Here is a 23,253-nt window from a genome sequence, read left to right as displayed (position 1 = left end):
TAGTTAAATTAATTTATACTTGACAATTTAGGGTTTTCTGTTCCTTGCCAAGTTATTGCAGTGTGTTTTATCATGTGTCACAAACACATGATAAAAATTTTATAATACTTGGTTTATTGTTATTATTTTGCAGACATTCATTTTTATTAAGTTGAATCCAGATGTGTCCAGCTGCCATCCCTCGGGTATATCAGTCCAATCAGCAAAATGGCAAGCCTCTAAGATAAAACATGTGCACATACAAAAACATGTTTATAGTTACCTATACTGTCAAAAATAACGTTGAGTTCCAAAAGAAAAAGACAAAGATGATACATTTTTTGAGGGCCTATTCCCTTTTCTCTCCCTCCCAGTCTCTAAGGGCGTAATCCTATGCATGTTTAGACAGAAAAAGCCCTACAACTCCCAGCCTTCCCCAGCCAACCATGTTTTTCTGTCTAACCATGCATAGGATTGCACCCTTCCTTCCCCAAACCCACTGTGTGAGAGGCTGATGATGACCTGGATATATCAAGAAGATACAAAAGTCAAGCTGAAAAACTGGAAAGCAAATCAGTTTTGAACAGTGAAATGAGAAGTAGAGGGGAGGAGAAGAGCAGAAAGAAAGGGTGAATCTTGGCTCGAGCTGTAGTTCCTTCTACACACACACACACACACACATACACAGACAGCTGCTCCATGTTTCACACAGGTCTCATATCTGGATCTCAAGTCTTTTCTCTCGCTCTTTCTGACATCAAAAGCAACAAACATTTCCAAATGAAAATTCTTGGAAACCAGATTTCATTTATCTCTTCTGTTTCACTCTGTGCCCAGTAAATACGTTATACGTTGCATCACACCATGTTTACTCTGCCTAATGCCTTGCATATTTCTATTTCTAGTGACTTGAATCTAACACACTTTGACTTGAACTACTGGATTGTCCAAGAACCCATAGGCTGTAATTACTCAAGGAAATTACAGCACTGTAGAAGCTAGAGAACACCCCTCAAATGTCTGTGTGAGGCAGAGAGTGGGACTGCAATTCTTCCAGTGGCTGATGCCACAATCAAGCTAGGGGCCATTCACACAACATGGAAGATGACTTCCATACATATCCTTAACTGAATGGGGTATGGCTTGTACTGCTGGGTTATTTTTCCTGTTTGGTTCTTCTTTTGACTAGATTTGTTTTTATAAAGGACTTACTGCTGTTCTGTATTTTTGTTTTCTCAGACATTTTAATTATTGATGTTGGTTTTCATTTCCTTTGTAAGCTTTCCCCCTCCCTCAAAACCTTCTAACAGAGAAGAAGCATATAAATATAATAAGCAAGGAAATAAACACATGTTAACAAATCACAAATAAATTTTGCTGATTCTCTTGCACCTTGCAGCTTATGTTGCACAAGTGATGGGTTCTGCCAATTCCGTTGCACAAGTGGGACCCACTGCTTGCACAACAGAGATCATTTAATGCTTCCCAGAGGAAGCTCGAAAATGAGCAGAAACTCTCCTTTCTGGATCGGGGCAGCTTGGCAGAGCTCCCTTATGCGAGCTCCACCAACCTGCCTTGTTCCTAAAACATGCATTTTTGCACATTTCCAGTTGCCCTCGGAAGTACTAAATCTCCATTCCACATGCGGCGGATACTACTTGTGTGAAGAAATTGGCGGGGTGCAGGGGAATCGGCAGGGTCATAAGTGCCCTGTTGGATACTGCCCAATTTAAAGAAAGAAAGAAACAGGATTGCAGCCCAAAAATATTTTTAGCACTAAAATGCAAGAAGTCTGGTAACCCTATATGCTATAGTTATCATGAGCTTGAAGAAAGACTGCACTTATTAATTACAGAGCATTTTACCTGTGCAAAGTACTTAACAATAATTATTGCTGAAAATTGGAAGTGGGTTCCAATTACAGATTTTCCTTGTTGATATGCAGAGCTGTAGAGTACATTAATCATTCAGTAATAATTCATTAATTGAACAGGTGGCTTTCATATCAGCTTTCAGTCAGAGCTGTCACTTCTAAACAGGTGTTCAGTGCTACTGCTCGATTCAAGCAGTGCACTGAAAATTACTTTCCCCCAAAATGTACTATAAGCCTATAAATGATTTCCTCAAGACACTGTGCTACTGAGATGCTGTGGTGTAATGTCTTCATTGGTTATAAACAAGCAGTTAAATAGTTACTCAACTGTTCCCCCAAACTCTTGATTGTGGACAACCATCATGGAAGGAATATTGCAAATTTCCAATCTTGGTTGCCTGACCATCAGAACTGAAAGAGCCCATTCGACTGCTTTGCCTCTTACTGTAGCTTCTTAAAACTCGATTCCTTTGGGATATTTTTGCACACTGCAGCTGCTTTTATGTCTGTTCCATGGATGCGTCTCTCAGATTTTAAAAAGAATGAAAATTTATGGACCCCAGGGCATATGCTCTGCAGTAGAATTCCTTGACAATGTTAGTCTAGCCAGTTAAGGAGGCTCCAGACTGGGGAACTTGCTCTATAGTGAATAGAGAATTGATAAACCTTGTGGCTTAATCTTAACCATTACACCATCTCATACTGTTTTACTGATTCATAAAATTTAATATCCGACCCTACAGTTCAGTTAGAACTCTCAGGTAGTCAATAAAACAAATAATAAAAAAGGCCAGCAGTAATAAGAAGTTGATACCATCTTTGCTTGTCACTCCATAATGTGTGGCAAGAAAATGCTTTGGAATTGTGGCAGTGGATTCAGATTGTGGTTCTGTCAGTTGTTTGCAGCTGTACACAAAAAGCAGGCACTGGGTCTTCTTTTAGTGAGCGGCTCATTGTTTTGGAATTCGGTTGTAAAATTAGCAGTGCATCAAATGTTAATGTAATAAATACATAAATAAATGTAAGACGTTTTTCACAGCATTCAGGGGGCAGACAAAAATCACTCCTGAAATTCCCATTGATTGCCTTTTTGCCCTTGCTTGAGGACTATTCGCTGCATGATCAACAGCTCCTTCATTTTTAGAAACATGGGCTTCTTCACACTGACTATATGATCCCAGTTGGTCAGGGATCATATAGCCAGCATAATGATGTCATGGCATCCCAACAGTGTCTTGTGACCAACTCAGAATGGGACAATGCTTCCTGCACTCACTCTGAAAAAAGTGCCATGTAGCCAACCAAATCTGGCTTCATGGGAATGTCATGAAGCCAATTCAGAGTGATGGCATTACTTCCTGTTCTCACCCTGAATGGGCAAATCCTTTTGCCTCTGTTCACAGACCTGCCCCCAATTGCCAAAGAGGCTTTTCACAGGGGCTGAAAATGGGCCCTGTTTTGATTCACCCTAATTGTAATAGAGGCTGTGGATCCTATAATTGTGTGAACCGCCCAGAAAGCTTCACCTATCGGGCGGTATAGAACTGTAATCAATCAATCAATCAGTCAATAACACTAACACCCAATTTACACGAAGTGTAATCAGTTCAAGTGTAATCAGTTCAAGCTGATTGAAAAGCATCTATGTGGTGATGGCTCATGTGCAGTGGCCTGGTACACAGTCCAGCAATTTTCACCATGTCTTTACACACACATACCTCTTTTCTTGCTCTGCTGAAATGCTCCAAATCTGTATGTAGCTACTCAACCTGAATTGGTTGCTGAACGTAGCACTCTCCATTTAGTACACGTGTAAAGCAACTGCTATGCTTGTATTCCCCATCCACCCACTGCCGCCACCCCATGAATCAGGGGCAAAAAGGCAGTTTCAGTGCTACTGAATGTTGTTGGAAGTATGGCATAAGATCAACAGAATTGGAAATAGGGAACAGGGCTGAAGGAAGGAACCCTAAAGCCAAGTATGGGTCTAGCACAATGGGCAGTGACCCATTGACACTTTCCTAGGATATAAATCAAAGGATATGGCATGCTTTGGCTAATTTAGATTAATGAACTACACATCCCAGCAAGCACTTGACCAACAGTGACACAGTATGCACATCTGTACCTGAGATAACCCATTAGGGGAGTTACCAGTTAGGCAACCTGGTATCTGCCAGATGTTTTGGACTACAGCTTCCATAAGCCCCAGCCAGCATGGCCAGGAATTATGGGAGTTGTAGTCTAAAACATCTGGGGAGCACCAGGTTGCCTATACAACAAATATGAACAAATGCAGCTGCCTAGAAGAATGCTGTGGTGTGGTGTGAAATACAGGAATGAAACAGGCCTAGAGATACACTTGAACTGGGTGGGGTGGGGGTGGGAGGGCATGATAAGTCAATACAAGATAGGAGAAGCCTGAATGCACATAGTATAATATTTGTTCTTTATTTATTAAGTTTATACATTACACCTTCCGCCTATTAGGCACCTGGGGAAAGGTACAATAAAAATATCATTAAAAATTAGCACAAAACCAGGAAACACAGGAGCAAACCTTATACCATACAACAAAATTTGAGAGCAGCATTAAAATGAAAACTGAAGAGCGACATAAAACATTACATAGCATTAAAAGCATGACAGAAGAGAACAGTCTTTACTGTCCATCTAAAGCAAAATAAAGAAAGAGACACCCTCCCCTCCCTCAGGAGGGAGTTTCACAGTCTGGGTATCTACCTGTACCAAAAAGGCCCTGTCACAAATACCCAGAAATTTAAGTTCTCTGTGTGGTGGGACATATAACATGATGATCGTAAATGTTCAGATGTCAATGTATTAAACAATCCCAATAAAATAACAATCCATTTTAATAAAATTAGAAAAAAAACCAAGTATGTGACAATCATCCCGATACCTTTCTACGTATTGGCCAGAAAAATGGAAGGTGGAAGCAGGTTTACCTTTTCATGGTGCAACTGTCTAAAATATTGAGTGTGGGTTTTCTCACATGTCTGGAAGTAAAGGAAAAGGAAAGCTTTGCCTACATTTTAAAAAATGTTAACTGAAAATTCAAGGAAGGAGGTCAGAATATACCGGAGAGATTCAAGGCTCTTGCTGATCTTCTGGCAACCACAATGTCAACCACAATGACGCCTCTGCTGCTCGTGGAAATCCTTGGTGAATGCAGTAATCTAATGCTGTGACTTCAGAATTAGCTTCTGTTTCTCCCAGCTCTGCTAGACAAGTCATGGCAACCGCCATCTGTTTTCGCCTGTTTTGCATCGGCACCTCAGCTGAAAATTAAGGAATCCAATCCATTCCAGCCCTCAGCCTTGCCCCTTGCTACATGTTGTGAAAGGGCACAGGTTGAAAGAACTTAAATAAAGGCTTTAAAATACAAGCAATCGCTTCGGCAGGCAGTAACAGATGGGCATGCAAACTATGTATGTTGCATTCAGACTGCTAATACCACCGAGGTCCCTGTGGTATAAAGATTAAAGGAACTGTGTGCAAAAGAAGCAGGAATCCACTCTGTTGTGGCTCTCACACCAATGCATTTCTGGCTGTTGTTTGTGCACCCTCAAGCCTCACCCATATATGGACAGGTCTCGGAGTGTTCAAAGTGGAGCCAGAATGCAAATACCTGCTAGGGTTTGGGCACCCTTCTGTTTCGCCTTTCCGTGGAGTGGGGCTCCCATCCTGCTTGTACAGAGGTTGCTGTCCAGAAACCTCGTTGTGAGCCTGCTGGTTCCATGTAGTTCTTTTTTTGGTCAGAATTAGGCGGTGACACACACAGGCCAACTCTCCACCAGACATTCCTCAGGACCTGCTGTGGGCTCATGGCTGACACCATGATTGGCTCTAGGTTTGAGGGGGCTGCCTGCAAAATACCCTCTGGTGAGCCCCCTCCTCCAATGATGCCATGGGCCCTGGAGGCTTATTTGGCAGCTATGGCAGCAGCAGCTCTTCAGTTAGCACAAGGATGCTGGGAGACACCATTTTAACTTCCCACAATGCCTCCGTTGGAGTGTCACTTCAGGGCAATGTGGGCAATTTAAATGGCAGCTCCTGGATCCAGCCACCCTATGCTAGGGATCTCCATCGCTGGGAAATCCAGTTCTTTTTTAACTCGACAGGGTTCCGCGGCATGAACGGCTCAATTTGTGTTTGTGAGCTGACCTGTGGTCTTTTCCCTGAACTCTGGGAACTTTTTTTGTGCACTTCCCCAACCTCAGGTTCTGCAGTTTGTGCAAATTTGACTGTGATTTGCACAAAATGCCCAGAAATTTGCACAAATGGCTCAGAATTTGTGCAAATTGCTCCAAAATGTGTGTGAATTATAGAACCTGTGGAAAAAAATGTGTAAAATGCCTGTCAGGCACTGCAGCAGGAACTGAACAAAGTTGGGGGAGCCCAAACCTAGGAGAATTCACCGAACTCCACCACCACCTCCCAAACAGATTCTCCAATATCCCTACCTTGTATTGATCGGAGTACTGGAGCATCAGCAGTAGGCCTTGGCAGTGGCCCAAGGATGCTGTGTGCTGATGTGAGTCCTGCCTGACACTGGCTCCCCTCTATACATCTGTTGTCTGTGGCCCAAGACAAATGACAGGAACTCAGTGCATGTGTGTGGACCACCATAGTATCCACTTAGAACCAAACTGGGTGTGTGGCAGATATGCGGTGTCTGCCCCATTCACATATGAGATGGACATTCCCAGCGATCCAGGAAGGCAGTAAAGTGCCTAGAGCAATGGAATTGAGGGGGCTAAGGTATGGAAGGGAGGAGGATCCAGCACCCCTTTTCCTTCTAATGTTAAAGCAAGGTATGCTACTGTATATGTGCATAGGGTGGATACAGGAATGGTTCTCCCATCATATTTCATTCTCCCATAAGCTTCCTGGTTGCTTCCCAGTGCTTACAAGGAGAAACATGAAGAATGAACCTAGAAAGTAGATGTACGGCAATTTTGCCACTGTTCTCAAGTTGAATATTTTTGGTCTAAAGCAGAGGTGGGAAACATGTGGCCCTCTAGATCAGCTTTCCCCAACCTGGTGCCCTCCAGATGTCTTGGGCTACAATTCCCAGCATTCCTGGCCATTGACCATGTAGGCTGGAGCTGATGGGAGTTGAAGTCCAAAATATCTGGAGGGCTCCAGGTTGGCGAAGGTTGTTGGACTGCAATATAGCCAATGGTGAGGGATGCTGGAAGTTGCAGTCCAACAACATCTGGAGGTTCACACACTCACATCCCTGATCTAAAGTATTAATCTAGGACAGGGGTAGGCAACCTGCTTCCCTCCAAATATTTTGGATTATAACTCCCATAATCCCTAACCATTGGCCATGATGATTGAGGCTGATGGGAGTTGTAGTCCAAAACATCTGGAGGGCACCAGGCTGCCTATCCCTGGGATGAAAGTGCCATTTGGTAAAGAACCATCTGCTTAATCCCCAAACGCTCCAACCATTCCTATCTCATCCATATAGTATCTGAGCTCCTCCATTACATTCTTCAACAGTGGAGTAACCCCAGCATTTTCCCAAAAGTAGAGGGAATTTGATGGCTAAAACTAATTAAAAAGTGGTCACTTATTTTGTTCTCCTTCTGCTCTCCCATGTGTCCCAGTTCTTCTCTTCTGCAATCGCAGTAACAGATTGTTCAGCCAAAACAAGTGAGTGAGTCAACAAAAACATCTTGAAGGAACCATCAGGGGAAGGCGGGGGGGGGGGGAGGAATTGTGTAGTATTAGTAACTAACTACCCAGTTAACCCTGTATTTTTCACATATCCCTGCAAGACAGCGAAAATGCATTTCCATGCAGTGAATGTGCTTAATGTGCAGAAACATTCCTTGGGGTCCTCACCACATCCTGTATGCAGTTTTGACACCAGGAGGAAGGAGATTAACATCAAAAGCTCCCTCAAGTGTCTATGGGCAGAATTTTTGCCTGGATGGGAACAAGAAGGCTCCAAGGAGTCTGTGTAAGGATAGAAAATGGTTCCCACATAAACCACTGATTTGGATCCAGCAAGGATCAGTGGGATGAAAGGTCAATCAACATGACATGCTTTTGTGTGGTGATCATCTCAACCACAAAAGTCTACATCCCATAGCATCCCATTGTGAGCACACAACTGCCTGCCAATAACCCTGTGTTCCTGCGTATATAACGATGTGTTGTCAACACATTATCCAATGTGGCTGACCACAGCAAGTGGGGTGCTGAGAATCCATGGACAAGTGATGGGCAACCATGCATGGAATAGTCAAAGCCAATAATCTGAAGCTGAACCAATGGCTTAGTGATGAGTAAATAGAGATACAGATCTCAAAGTGTGAAGTGGGGCTCCTTATACATCTGAAAATAAATGGTACAGGTAACATGCACTCCTTACGGAGCCCCCCCATCTCAGTTTGTGTGAAGGCTGTGGCTGAGCTAGCTGCCAGTACCCTGCCATCCCCTCCCTCCCAGTCGTACGAGGAAGCTTTGCTGGCAGCGGTGGAGGCTGGTGGCTCCGATGTCCATGGGGCAGTGAATCCGCTCCTGGTTTCAGTCAGAACCGGTCAGAACTCTAAAGGAGTGATTCAAGGGGCTTCACACCTTAGATAGCTCCTTTAGAGTTCTGACTGGTTCTGACTGAAGCTCGGAGCAGATTCACCACCCCACGGACATCGGAGCCACCAGCCTCCACTGGCTGGCAGTGCTGTTATGGAGTGACCCAAGGTCTCTTTGTGTTCTTTAGATTCCCCCGCGTGGGAATGTTAAGTGACTAGACAAGCCCCTGTATGCCCTGCTCTCTTCATCATTTTCGTTTGAAGTGATCCCTGCTGCTGTTGAAGGGGATGTGGGGAAGAGACAAAAAGACTCAGCTGCTAGCTACTTTTTTAATGTAATGTGTGGTTTGGCTCAGAGATAAATTACTCTAAAGCACTTTGCATGCTAAGAAATGCTAAAGAAAGGATGACGATCTTATACCAGTTCCAAACATTTCGCCACACCATAGTGTAGGGATGGGAGAACCAGTTATTTTTGAACTGGCCTTAATTCTCCGAAAATCACTTTGAAGCTCATTTTGGTTTGCTGTTATTTTTGACCCGTTTGGGGGTTCATTTGAAAAGCGGAAGTGTGCATATTTCTGTGCGTGCTTTTTCAAAAGTGTGCACTGCCCCCCACCATCAGCTAAAGGATGAAAATGCTTGTTGTTTGAAAAATGTGCATTTCAATGTATGCATTTTTTTAAAATACCAGCGTTCGAATGTGATCACAAATTTGGGAATCTGCCAGCATTTCTGGGTATGGGGGAACATGCTCCTACTCACATTTGCATTCAGGATTGTGAATGGGACATCTTCAGATGATTTGCAAACAAAAATGAAATTCCCGTACAACCCTACAAGCTACACACTATTTGTTCAGACTACATGCTATTGTGCTTGCGACCTAGGAGTCCTAGAAGCAGCAGTAGCAATAACAACAAGTAATGCGGAAGCTAGGATAATTACGTTGCACTTAACTGAGGGACTCTTGTGGCAACATAAGTTGAGAACCCCTGATCAAAGGGAAGAGAAAATAGTTACAGCTGTAACTACAGCCTAAACCAAGTTCAGGTATTTGCCTGAATGTGTGAAGACTAAAAGTGTGCAGGGCAGCAGGGGTGCATGTGCAAACCCTGCCCCCACTATCCCCACATGGGCGGACTCCTGTTTAGACCGTCGCACATTTAGCATGAAGGTCTGAAGAGGGTTCCTGTCCACAAAATTCTGAAGAGGGCTTCTAAAAATGTTCAGCTGAGCACGCTTAGAAGCTTTCCCGAACTTCATGTGGAAGGCACAAAGGCCTAAAGAAGTCCACCTGCACAAGGATGTGTGGGCGGGGCTTGCATGCGCACTCCCCCATCCCGTACCCACTTTCCGCCCTTGCAGATTCAGGCAAACATCTGAACACAGCTCTAACAATGTTCAGATCAGTGCTCCTCCAGGCTCAGCCACAGGTATGTCAGTTATGGGTAGCTTCGTGGTCAGCTTTCTGCTGAGAGCCATGAACCCCTTCTTTATTACCTTTCCCTTTTGTTATCTTTCAGTTGCAGGCATGTTTCTCCCATCTCCCCATTCTCTTGATTTTGGAGACATGGACTGTTGGGTAAGGATAAAAGCAAGCTCAAAAGTGAAATTCAGGATGGATTGCATATAATAAAAGGGATTTCAGTGTCCATGAGAACGTCCTGTTCAAGTGCCCTCAGGCTTGTACTTAGATTTCTGTGCTAAAAATACCAGTTTCTAGCTGACCCGCAAACCCAAATTCTGTGAATTAAACAAAGAATGCAAACGATATTGCAAAAATATACAGATTTGCATTCTGGATTTAGGTTGCAAAACTTTTGCCAAGGACTGGATGGTGGTGGACAGGAGAGGAAGGACTGGATGAGCGGGGCCAGCCCAAGACATTTTGCTGTCTAGCAGAGCTGCAAATGACATCCCCCGACCCCACCTCTGTCAAGGTGCATAGTACCTAAAGCCAACCAAATTATTTTGACGCCTGAGACAGAACATCCCACAAGCATCTGTCCTCCTCCCTGGTGATAAAAATGCAAAGGGGTTGGATCGAGCCTTTGTCATACTTACTCAAACCCATTGAAATCAATGGGGCTTGGGTTAGTCATGACTAGATCTAGATTCAACCCAATAATATTAAATTAATAACTAATAGTATGCTGCCTTTTCATGACACCAAAAATCTGCGGCCTGAGTTGGCCACCTCACTCTACCTAATGGTAGGGCTGGCCCTGGAGATTAATTATGGTCAAGCTAATTATGGTCAGACTACACAATACATACAAATGCATGTACAAAACCCTGGTGGCCCCTTCCTCTCAGGAAAAGTCAGTGTGTGTGTATCCCTGAAACCCTCCCTGTCTTCCTCAGCAGATCTGTGTTTACCTTGCAAAAATGAGTCTGGAAGGGGCGGGTGGCAGCTTGGTGGGCAGAGCTTCAGTGGAAAAATGGACTGGCAGGGAAAAGGTCTAGCATCCCTCTGCTCTCTCCCCTGCTCTACTCCAAGTTCCCTCTCCCAAGGAAACTTTGCAAGGTAGAACCAGCTGTTGTGCTAATGTCATGGCTGCACCGTAGCATTTAGTCTGGCCCTTAGAATTATTAATTTATGATGAGCATAAGTTGAGCATGAGTTGATGATCAGGATTATCTTATAGTCAGTGACTAATATGTGCCCACTGGAATGCCTGCTCTCGGTGTGCTGATCACCTAATTAGTAGAACCTACCATTAAAAACAACAACAACTACTGACCCTCAACCTAGATCAAAGAGGTTTGTGGTGCTGTGCAAAATGTCATCTTCACATCATGGCCAAGGTGACTGTCTAAAACCAGAAGCACTACCCCATGGCCAGCAGCAAAGAGCCGCTCGCCTATGGGCAGGGCAATCATGCATATGGGCCAACTCCGGGCATTGCTAAGTTGCATTTGTCAACCAGTTTAAATATAAAATTGCCCACTGTCACACACTGAAGTTTGACTACACATAACTAGCCATGGTCAATTTTAACTGGCAAGTCAGTTTTGGGTGCTTCCAGACAGGGAGCTCCGAGTGCTACCAGTCAAAAGGTACTGTGCAACTATTCCATCTGTTTCTCCTTAACGGATTTTCTGTGATTAAAAAAAAGGCAGAAGAGGCAATGGAAAAACACAAGAGGGCTACATGTGGAAGACTTCGTCTTGAGGACCTTCCATATAATTGAAATCAGAGTTTAGAATTAGGTGGTCTTGTTCCTTTCTCTTTGTAATGCAACATAAAGAAAATACTGCCCAGCTGCCTGGAAGATCAGATGAGAAACAGAACAAGTTTTTTAGGGAAACTGTGGAAGATCCAGCATTGGAGGTTTGTCAGGGTGGACACAAAGAGCCGTTTACTCACTGCATGGCTATCACCTTAAAACAACCTACTTGCTGACTACAAATGTGTGTTAAGTTGATTATCTGTAAGCATCATAAAGGGTGGCATACCAATTCCCTCTTCCCTGTTGTTGTCCGCCTTGCTCACCATGCGACCAGAGCCTTAAAAAAAAACACCAACCAGCTCCCCATGTGATTTGAGCTGTCACTTGAGACTGCTATTCAGTAATAGTAAGTAATCATCTGTTTCTAATTCTATTCCACGACAAGGCTAGATATGGAAGTGATAGTGACAACTGACATGTCAAACTTCTTGGAGTTGGAGAAAATGAGCTGTAAGGTCCTGGCTGAGCACATACTTGGCATGCAGAAGATCCCTGGTTCGATTCCCAGCTTCTCCAGGTGTGGCTAGAGAACAATCCTGCCTGAAAACCCTGGAGAGCTGCTGCCAGTCAGTGCCAACAGTACTGGGCTATGTAGACCAGCGGTCTGACGCAGTGCAAGGCAGCTCCCTACGTTCCTGTTTCTTATGATCAGTTGCCATTAGCCAGTGATCCAGTGGCATAGTGGACTAATGTGTGTGTGGACTAGGGGGGGGAAGGTAGATTGATTCTTTGTTTGCAGCATTTGTATCCTGCTTTTTAGCCAAAAGTGCTTCCAGAGCAGATTACAAAGATAAGTAGCATGACAATCAGATCAGCAGAAGTAGTGATCTGTTTTCTGTGAGTGAAAGACCTTGTAGGAACAACTGAGGCAGCCTGTCACTGACCTGGTTCGCACTACACCATAACCCATGATGGGTTATCAGCCTTGTTTCAGCGTGGCTTGTTGTGACATCCAAACCTGGCACAGTTTCTTCAGCATGGTTTGTTACCCACGCACAAGCCACCCTGAGAACCCATGGCTTGTTGTTGGGTTGTTCAGGGTGGCTCTCATTACATGCGAACCCAGCACGATGGGTTGTGCATGGCTTGTCAGAAAGGACTAGAGAGCCACCTGGCAAGAGGAGCAAAAAACCTGGTTGCTCCACGCAATCTTGCTAACAATCTCCCCTCTCTATTATGTATTGAAATGACACTAGTCAATTTATTCCTCCAATTCATCGCCTTCCTAGACAGTGACATGGTGTTGTTGTTTTTCACCCTTGGGGAGATGTGTACAAATTTAACTTCTTTTAACCTTTGGGGAGAATTGTACTTTAGCAAATTTGCGCAAATCTCTCCAAAAGTGTTTTTTTTAAGTTAAATATGTGCAAGTCTCCCCGAAGGTGAAAAACAAATTCTACAAAATAAATTCTACTGTGCTAATGAGCACATTTGCACTCATTAGCAGAGCAGGCTGCTGATGTTGTTTGTATATCGGGAGTAACGTGGGTTAGCAAGCAAACAACCAATGCACCGTGGCTTATTCTCAAGGTGGCTTATCATGGCATGCGATCTGGTTCTCAAGGTGCTGAGGCCATTTACTTCTGCTCTCAAGTGTGACTGGCTATCTGCTTCTGAATACGATTGGCTGAGTCTTACCTGCATGCCTGATCTGATTCACATAGGTGTGCCTCCATCTCTGGACTGCGGCCTGTGAAGGTACAATTTATGGACCAGACTCATAGCCAGCATAAACAGTCATGGTTTCATGAACACCAGTTGTTTACATCAACTGAGGATTTGGCTTAGTTTTTCTTTTCTAGATTCCCCCTCAAAGAAAAGGGGAGAGGGGGAGAGAGAGAGAGAGAGAGAGAGAGAGAGAGAGAGAGAGAGAGATTTCCTGCTGTGATACTAGGACAGGAATGACTGGCCTCATCTGTCTCTTCTTCATCTGCTCCAAGTGATACGGTTTATCTGAGATTCGCTTAATATAAATTCTGTCAGCCTGGTCCAAGATTAAATTCTCCAGTGTTTGGCAGCAAATAGATTAGATAATAGGCAGTGGGGAAGGAACTGAGAGATGCAGGAAGCAAACATATATTTAATTCTTAAACAAAATCTCCAGGGGGACTTCTCAACCTCCGTTCTTGTTACAATAACAAAGAAGTCCAAAACGGAGCCAGGCAAAAGAGAGATGCGGGTGGGGGAAGAGAATCTGTCTTCAGCCACTCACTTCCTGCTCTGTCCTTCTGCACAGGGAAAGCTGGTTAATGACCAGAAATTACACAGCATCCGTCTTGTCATTTCGCAGAGAGATGGAGCATGGAAAATTCCATTTCTCCCCCTGTGCAAAACTCCCGCCAATAGCCCCCAAGGGATTCCAGGGACTCTAAATATAATACAATCACCAACCTGTAGTTTTAATTGAGTCAGTAAGGGCACACTCCTATGCATGTTTAGAAAGAGAAAAGGCCTACAACTCCCAGCATGCTGGATGGCGCATGCTAGGAGTTGTAGGCCTTTTCTCTGTCTAAACTTGCATAGGATTGCATCCTAAATTCCTTGATCCTTCTCCCCCGCCACACATATACACTGAACTAATAATAAACTTGCCTCCCTGATTTGTAATATATATATAATGCATTTATTAATGCTGTTCCTTCCAACTCTACATTAGGACAACCAAACCATATCATTCTGAATTGACAGAATGAGAAGGTTAAATAATGCATGAACTATGCTAAATCTAGAGAAGGCCACTGAAGATACTGCAGTTATTCTACAGCATTATCATCGTCGTCATCATCGTTATTATCATTGCTGCTGCTACTTGCATTACATAGAAATTATAAACAGTTCAACAGACAAAAAATTCTAACCATAGAAGCTGCCTTCAAAATCATGATATGTAAACAATTCCTTCTCCCATTTACTAATGTGCCTGATCAAAGGCACATTATTCATTCTTTTGCACTTCATTCATTCTTTTAATAGAATTTCTTGGTTGAGTTAATAGTCATTTATAAAAACTGAAATTGGTATCCAGCTCTTAGCAATCTGGCAGTGTTGGATTTACTAATAATTTTTATTGACTTGCGTTTCATTTTGTTTATTTACTGTCTTATTTGTAACATATTGGCTATTGTTCCTTTTTACATTGTGATGACCTAGGATTATGAACAATAGCATTGAACTGGACTACTAGAATGTCAGGAATTTATAAATGGTTCCCAGATTTTCCTGAATTTCAGTGTATTATGTTGCTGACCCTAGATATATTTACCGTATTTTGTTCATTATCCCTATTGCATATTTAATCCCATACCACAAGAGACCTTTTTTTAGTTCTGAGCAACAATTATTCTAGCTGCTATCAAGAGAACTTCCACTCATCCTCTGTCCTAAAGCAGCTGCATCTACAATAAAGCAGTAGTATTCAATTTAATCTTACACCAAGAATCCAGAGCCTGGTCTATGAACACAGAATCATAGGACCAAAATGTTTTCAGAGATCCCATCAACTTTACTTCATATAAAGCTCACCATATAGTTAGATCGCATACTGTGAATTACTCCTCTATTCAGAATATTACTATATAGGGAGAGCCCCCAAATTAATCTGGTTTATCTTTCATAGATGCTTTCTGCTCCAGCATTTGAATGTAAAATTTTCATTCAGACTCTACAGCTCTGAATAGAGCTCTACTCTAGAGGGTAGTCAGATGGACAGAGAGCCTGCAAAGGTAGAGGGAATTCCTATAGACCACAGCAACCCCCCTTTCCAGCTCTCAAGTCTTCCCTGATGCTGAACCAAGGCCCAAGGTACATGGAAACAGAATGAGAAGCGCTTTCTGGTTATATCCGGATTTTCATTAAATTGCTTTGGTTTGTCGGGGCACACGAAGCAAGAAAAGTGGAGTATACACTACCTAAAACCCCACTTTCCTGGATCACACAGCACTTGAAACTTTGGGGTTGGGTGGACAGAATCCAGGGAGTAGAACTGAATGTCATCAACTTCATAGGTGCTGCTCAGTGAATGAGAGAGGCTTGTTCCCCACCCCTGTCCATGCGCCCCTACGTAGGGAAGTTTAATTGAAGCGGTGAATTAAGCCCCTATAATTTATCCCACACCTCTCCCCTCTCAACCACCATTGGGATATTGTGAATGCCTAAAACAGTGCTACTGCACTCTTATGAATGGGAAATACAGGCTACATACTGTGAATGGGTAAACCAGGTACTGTGCTTTTGTGAATGCTTGAAACAATACTGTTTCAATACTTCAATACTGTGAATGGGAAAAAGAGGCTAGATACTGTGAATGGGAAAAAGAGGCTAGATACTGTGAATGGGAAAGCAGCCCTACTGTGAATGGGGAAAAAGAGGGGATGGGGGGGAGTGGCCCGACCCCTTCACCAGGTCACTGCCAGGTCACAGAAATAGGCAAGCCTAGGGTTTAATGCAGGGGGACAGGGCACACTGCAGCGGAACCATGCAGGAGCCATGTTTAAGGGGAAAAGACGCACTAAAAATGCACCTTTTCCAGAGGGAAGCTGCGGGGTTGCTGCAGATTGGCGACAGCGTCATCTGTCGTGAACAGCCCTGACGTGCTCTTGCTCCACACTAAATTGGCTGTGTAGAGGGGGCCCAAGTATCCCTGCAGGCAGAACTGAGAGAGATGAAATCCTCCCTGCTCACCCACCCAGGTCTTGGTTATACATGCCAGATCAGCTGCCTCATCCACTATTACATCATGAATGAAGGAGGTTTTATTTTAATCCGATCTGGCATTTAAGAACATAAGGGAGTGCCACCGACACACCCTATTCCAGAAATGAACGTTTCTGCTCATTTCGGGGTTCCCCCCCCCCAGAAGCACCAAATCTCCATTCAGCGAGCAGTGGGCACTGCTTGCACGATGGAACCAGTGAGGCTGGCCACTTGTGGAATGGAAGCAGTAGAGCACCCCACAAGCAGGTGGGTAGCATTGGATACTGCCCTATGTTTTATAAATTATTTTAATGGTAGCGTACATATCTCCTGAGTAAAATTTGCAGTTCCGTCCTGATTTATTATTTTCCTTTGGTTTTAATTGGTCAGGGAAATGGTCTCTTCTGTTTGACCTAGATTAGAACTCCCATCATCCCTAAACATCGCCTATGGTGGCTGGGGCTGATGGAAACAACATCTGGAAGGCCACACATTCCTCACTCTGGGTGTCTATCTCCATCAGGTGTGATGGGATCATCCAATCACACTTGTTGCAGAGATGTAGCAGAATCACCTGACCAGTCACAAATCCAAAAGGTGAATGAATCACACTAACAAGATGCTCCCTTTTTTTCTTTTCTTTTCTTTTCTTTTCTCTTCCAGGAACCCCCAGGTGACGGCGGTGGCAGCAGCAGCAGCAGGGGCAGCAGCAAAGTGACAGAGCCCCTCCCGCAGACCTGAAAGGCTGTTTCTCAAAGAGGAATAAACTGGCCCCGGAACATGATAGCACCCAAGAGAACTACATCTGTCTCCTTTAATTATCCCGTGTACATATTAGTGAAGGGAAGTGCTTTATGATTTCTATAGCTAAGGCCAGCAAAGCTATAGAACACCTGGTGTGCATAAGCACTCTCCCTAAAGTATAGACAGGCAAATTTAAATCACGTACACTGTGATGGGGGGAGGGAATATCTTTCATTTCCCCAGAGGGAAAAAAATAAACATTTAATAGATCACGACTGTTACAGTTCATATACGTTTATAGCTCTGGAGACTTTTTGTCTGCCTTGCTGAGGACATTCCATCAAATAGCACTGAATTTGTTTGTTTCCATCTTTTGTACTAAGGTGAGAATTTAAAGCTCTAGTATTTGAACTCTGCAAGTACTTTTGTGCCCATATACCACTTACAAGTAAATCTGTGCCCTTGTTTGATTCAAAACACTAGTGATGTGTGCATAAGTGCTTGCAGGATCTAGGTCCAGAACTGTATCTGCATGATCCATCCAGAGCCGTGTCCTTATGGAATACATTTGATCAGAGTACACCTAGCCTAGATTTTGAAATCTTAACTATGGGTCAAATTCGAGTCTTGTCATTCATTTCTGCTTTTCTCTGCTGTCAACTCCTCTGGACTGGAGTTTCTCTAGAATTATATCAACAGTGTTTCCAACTCTCACTGTTTTGTCGTGAGTCTTGTATTATCTAGTGTTTCTCCCCCCCCCCCCTTTACAACTCCAGGAGTCATGAGATTACAGAAGAGTCTTTCAAGGAGATTTAGCCAAAGCTTGAATATGTAAAGCGGATGCAACCAAAAACAAAATGATATATTAAAAGAATATATCGGTACATGCATTTCTAGACATCTCACGATGCCTAAGACATTATAACAATGTGTGTGTGTGAGAGTGAGAGAGACAGAGACTGAGAGTAAGAGTAAGAGTAAGAGTGAAAGTAAGGTTGAATCATGATTTTCAGCCAAGTCTGTGCATGTTGGCTAAGACTTAAGGCCCACTGAATTCCACAGGGCTTCCTCCCAAGTAAGTATGTACAGAATTACAGCCTTTGTTGCACATTTAGGCTATTAACCCTGTGGACAGTTATAATTGAGACATTCCTATGGAAGGAAATGAGACTTAAGCAGCCTTCACTGTGCACAGGATTACTGCTTCAGAGTTTGCAATACTGCACCAGGATAGGCTCAGTAGGTTGTATACAACTGTGTCCTTCTGGCACCAGAAAGGACACCACTAGTGGATCTTATTCCCCCTTCTCCCTACATCCCCCCTTGCCAAATCTCATCCAGAAGGCTAGGGGACCCTCCAGAGCAGATGGGGGGGTACAGGGGGAGGAGGGGAAAAGAAATGTCCACTACATGAATGGAAACCCATTCAAGTCCATTCACATAATGCTACTCCTATGCCTTTAATCAAGACTTCAGCTGCACAACTCAGAAGGCCCAGAGTTTTAACCCATGGTTTGTTGTTGAGTTAAAATTCTGGATTGTTTAATCCTCCACAACCTAGAGTGCTGGGTTCTGATGTCACAACTAACAACCCAGGAATGGAATATTCCTGGATTGTTTCCCAAAGCAGATGCAAAGCAGAAGTGACAAGGGAGCAGGCAGCAGCCTGCTCATGTGTAGCCCCAACAATTCATGGGTTAAACAACCCATGAGTTGTTGTTATGTGCAAACCCGGTCATTGCTTGCTAATGTCTGCCAACCAATCTGCAGTTAAAGGCACAGGAGCATGGGGTGTATTAAAAAAAAGAGTTTGCAATCCTAATGTGCCCTATCAAGTGCACATTATTCAGCTAAAAAACCGTACATTGGCAGGAGACTTTAAAAATAGCATTATTCAAAATTTATGACCTTGGTGGCTGAGATCTGAAACTGATCCAAAAAATTAAACTATGATCATATGCCATAATCAAAATGTACTTTGAAGTTCATTTTCAAAGCAGAAGAAAATAGTATTTTTGGAAGAGAAGTATACACACACAGTAACTGGTTAGCTTTTGAAGAAATACTTCAGAATTTAACTTTCCAGTCCCATGAATTTCAATCCAAAACAATTCCTCTTGGCTTCTTTCTCTCTTTCTCTCTCTCTTTTAATGGTGGTGGGGAGAGCCTGACTGATATATTCCCATACAGAGAAAGCAACTCTGTCTATATATCTATATATCTATAGCTATATTCATTTGATTAAAGTGATTTTATTATAAATAAAAAAGAAACAGCCAAATAAGAATGAAAAACAGAAGTAAAAACACTGCATGTGCATCATCTTGCCTGTTCTAAGCCAGAGATGGAAAATTAAAAGCAGCAAAAGGCAATATAAGTAATTTAGAGCTCATGCAAGCAGAGTCAGAGGAAACCATAGGATGTAGCTCTTTACTGACTCTCACACATTCAACTCCATTCCTCCCAAGCCTGTTCTAAAAAGTAGGGTCCCTTGGGGGCAGGAAGCTGTTCGTCATTTGGATTGTCTGTTAAACTGCCATGCACAAAAAATGGCATTGTATAAAATAATAAATATTAATACATATGATTTAACTGTGTATTTTATAAAATAGGCTTTTGGTGCTATGAAAAGTGATTTGTGAATGTTTTCCTCCGTTACCGTACCAAATCCTCTTGTTTACTATCCAATATGCTGGTTGATCCCTATTGTAATTTTCCTCTGTATTATTTGTATGACTTATTATGCTGCCAATATGCTGTCTTGTGGTTTTGTTTAATCTTTATACATCTGTTCCTTGTTATAAGTGTCACCATTCTGTGTTTGTTGAGTTTCCATGTAATACAACATCATCTATTAAGAGAAGGTGACCCAAGGTATGGGGGATGGACAAACACAAGGGTGATCAGCTAACACTTTACAATTGTTAATTGTGTATCTGTGCATTCACATTTTTAAAATACCCTGATCTTTAAGAGAAACACATGGATTTAGGAGTTATCCTTGAAGAAATGAACGTTCCCCTCCCCTATGTATTCAAGGTTTAATGAACACGCAGGAGAACTGCAAAGTTGCATAGAGCTTTGGGTTCATCTGAGGTCTTGCAAAACTTCTCTTAACAGCCAATATCATCATGCTTTTAGGAAACTTCAAGGGCAACAAGAGGGTGTTTTATTGATTTGTCTAGAGTTCTACTAGGACTCTACTAGGACTAGGACTCTACTATTAAACCAAAGTTGTTAAATGGCTGCACAGCTGCGCACACATACACTGTGCCCCCTCACTGTTTCTGTTTCTTCCAGCTTTTACTACAGCAGACTTTCTCAAAGGGCATCTCTACATGAAGCAAAAATCCTGCACTCTTACTGGGGCTTCTTCCAGAGTCTTTGCAGGATTATGATCAGCTCTCAACCCCGCCCCGCCCCCCTTTTTTTGGCTGTTTCCTTTGTGGGCAAGTTCCATATGTTTCATTTATACAGCCAGTAGAAGGCGCTGTGATATCCTGCGATTCTGGAAATACACCACCTCTTTGATGGCGGTTTATATTTACTGCATTCTCAGCAGTTTTTTAAAAGGCAGAATAAAGCTTAAAAACAATGGGAGAGGTACCAGAGGTTGAGGACTTCATGAAAAGAACCCATAAACTTCTGTGAGTGACCAACCACGAGTGCACAATAAAAGCCTCTTGTGAAGAGGGCCACAGTCTGAGAAAGCAGGTTCCTGTAACAGCTGACCCATGTTCAGAAGTAGCAATCACTTAATGTCAAGGGCTGGGGGCAACCAAAGGATTTCTGTCTCCTTAATTCCCCCTTGGGGCATGTGGCTGGCCAATCTTAGACACAGAACATTGGACTAGATGGACTTGTAGACCTGGTTCACACGATAAGCCACGGTGGATTGTTAGCCTTGTTTGTGTCAGCGTAGCTTATTGTGACATCCAAACTGAGCATGGACAATTCAGCACGGTTTGTTAACCACACACAAGCCACCCTGAGAACCTATGGCTTGTTGTTGGGTTGTTGAGTGTGGCTTGTTCTCAGGGTGGCTTATCACGATGTGCAACCCAGCAGCATGGCTTGTCAGTGGCTTCTTGGCAAAGGCTACAGAGCCACCTGGCAAGAGCAGTGAAAAGCTCCGTATTGCCTCCAGCCTCCCTCCTTCCTCATCAGTGATGTCCACTCCTCCACTGATACCAAAATGACATTTGGGAAAGTCCTGAATGCATTTGCAAGCTTTCCTTTTTCTTTTTTTGGTGCATCTCAAGTGCACAAATGCAGTTGTAATTTCCCTTAGTTTTTTTCCAGTGCTGCTCAAGTACACAAGTGGGTTTATAATTTATTTTTCCCAGTCCTGCATAAGTGCATAGATCTGCCTGTGTGGCAAATATCATAGTCCATAGTCCACAGTCAGCAGTAGTACAGTCACCTTGTCAATTTCCTTGTAAATTACCTACTCCACTTAGGGGCTTCCCTTGACATCTTTCAGTTCAAGGGAAGCACTGAAGTGGAGTAGGTAATTTACAAGGAAATTGACAAAGTGCCTGTACTACTATAGACTGTATATAGTACATAGGTGAATCTGTGCACTTACAAAGGACTGGGAAAGAATAAATTAAAAATTATGAACCCATTTGCGCACTTGAGAAGCACCCAAAAGAAAAGAAAAACTTGCAGATGAAGTAATCTCTCTGAAAAGGGGTCATAAGGGGGGGGGATAAACTCCCACTTGTCAATTTCATCCTCAAATACATCTGGAACTCACACTTAAGAGTCTCCTCCCCAACTTCAGCCGTTCCCTTAATCCTGAACTCCAAAAGCAGCAGCTGAATGAGCCAGAGCTATTGGGCTGGGTGTAATTACTGCTGGCGTATGGGTGTATGTACTGTGGAAATGGTTTTTTTTCCTGTCTTTCACAAGTGCACCCCCCCAACCCATTTGCATACTTCTGAAGCAGCAGCAGCAGTAGTAATAGGTTGCAAATGGAAAAAATGTGCAGAAAAGAGGTAGCAATCAGAGCAGGGCAGGATCCAGAAAAGTTTCCCTCTGTAAGGATGAGGATGTGAGAGGGGTTGTGCTGCAAAGACACTAGGATATGTGGTGGAGGACTAAGGGGGAAACAAGCCACAGCAAGCTGCAGAGTACCCAATTGTCTCTCAGGACTAAGGTGGGTTAGCAAACAAACAAACAACCCACTGTGGCTTATTTTCAGGGTGGCTTATCATGATGTGCAAACAACATGGCAGTTCCCATGTTCTTATCCTTCGTGCCAGTGCAAGCCAGGAAACACAATGAAGACTTTGAACCTTTTCTGCACAGTCAGTCTAGGGCAGCCTTCCCCAACCTGGCAGCTTCCAGATATGTGGAACTACAACTACCATCATCCATAGCCACCAATGGCCCTGGTGGTTGGGGATGATGGGGGTTGTAGTCCAACATATCTGGAGGGTGCCACGCTGTGGAGGGCTGTTCTAGGGGCATATCTAAACTATAAACTGGTTTCCTCTTTCCAGAGAACCCTTGGAACTGTAGTTTTGGGTTGGGGGTCTAACAGGACTCTCAGCACCCTCACCAAAATACCGTTCCCAGAATCCTATGGTGGGAAACTAGGACCATTAAACTTGCATACTAGCAGCATATGTTTATAGCAGGGGTGGTGGACCTTTTTCATCCTGAGGGCCAGGTCCCATTTTGGAGAAGCTCTTGGGGGCCACACTCCAGTGGTGGGTGGGGCCGCAGGCAAAATTGGGCAGGTCTGAAAAAAATCCACGCACACCCAAATTCCATTGTTACCAATGCATGACTACTAAGAAGTAAGCATGAGCAGCATGTCTGCTGATGAGTAAGCAGGGCAAGCCTGTGCTTGTCTATTCAGAAATAAACAGGAAAGAATAACTCCGCAGAGCTTTTAAACAGCATCCCAAATATCAAGCCAGACATGAGCATCATGTCTACTCAGACATAAGCAGGGCAGTCCTCTGTGGGACAAGGCTCAAAAAGAAGCAGGACTGAATCTCCCAGCAGCATTTCTACTCCTAAGTAAGCATGCACCTCATGTCTCCTCACAAGTAGGCAGGGCAAGCCTCTGCAGGACTACTCAGAAGGAAGCAGGGCTGAATTACTCAGCAGTTTTTGGCCCTACAGAGACAAGCATTTAGAGACAAGC

At 43.5% G+C, this 23,253-nt stretch overlaps 1 protein-coding gene across 2 annotated transcripts in view; it reads left to right on the top strand.

Moving 5' to 3' along the window:
• The window catches only part of CYGB (cytoglobin), a 77,410-nt gene extending 57,052 nt beyond the window's left edge, over positions 1–20,358 (top strand). The window contains exon 4 of one of the 2 annotated variants that reach the window (XM_084838198.1): positions 17,013–20,358. In XM_084838198.1, the coding sequence (XP_084694324.1) occupies positions 17,013–17,067 (55 nt within the window). In that variant the 3' untranslated portion in view covers positions 17,068–20,358. The remainder of the gene's footprint in view (positions 1–17,012) is intronic. The other variant, XM_084838197.1, reaches the window with a different exon arrangement.
• The last annotated feature ends 2,895 nt before the right edge of the window (positions 20,359–23,253 follow it).

The sequence above is a fragment of the Heloderma suspectum genome, chromosome 2 (assembly GCF_057233095.1).
Source record: "Heloderma suspectum isolate Gila_16-S chromosome 2, 16-S_ref, whole genome shotgun sequence".
NCBI lineage: Eukaryota > Metazoa > Chordata > Lepidosauria > Squamata > Helodermatidae > Heloderma > Heloderma suspectum.
The sequence above is the reverse complement of the archived record's forward strand: the minus strand, read 5'-3'. Positions and strand labels throughout refer to the sequence as shown.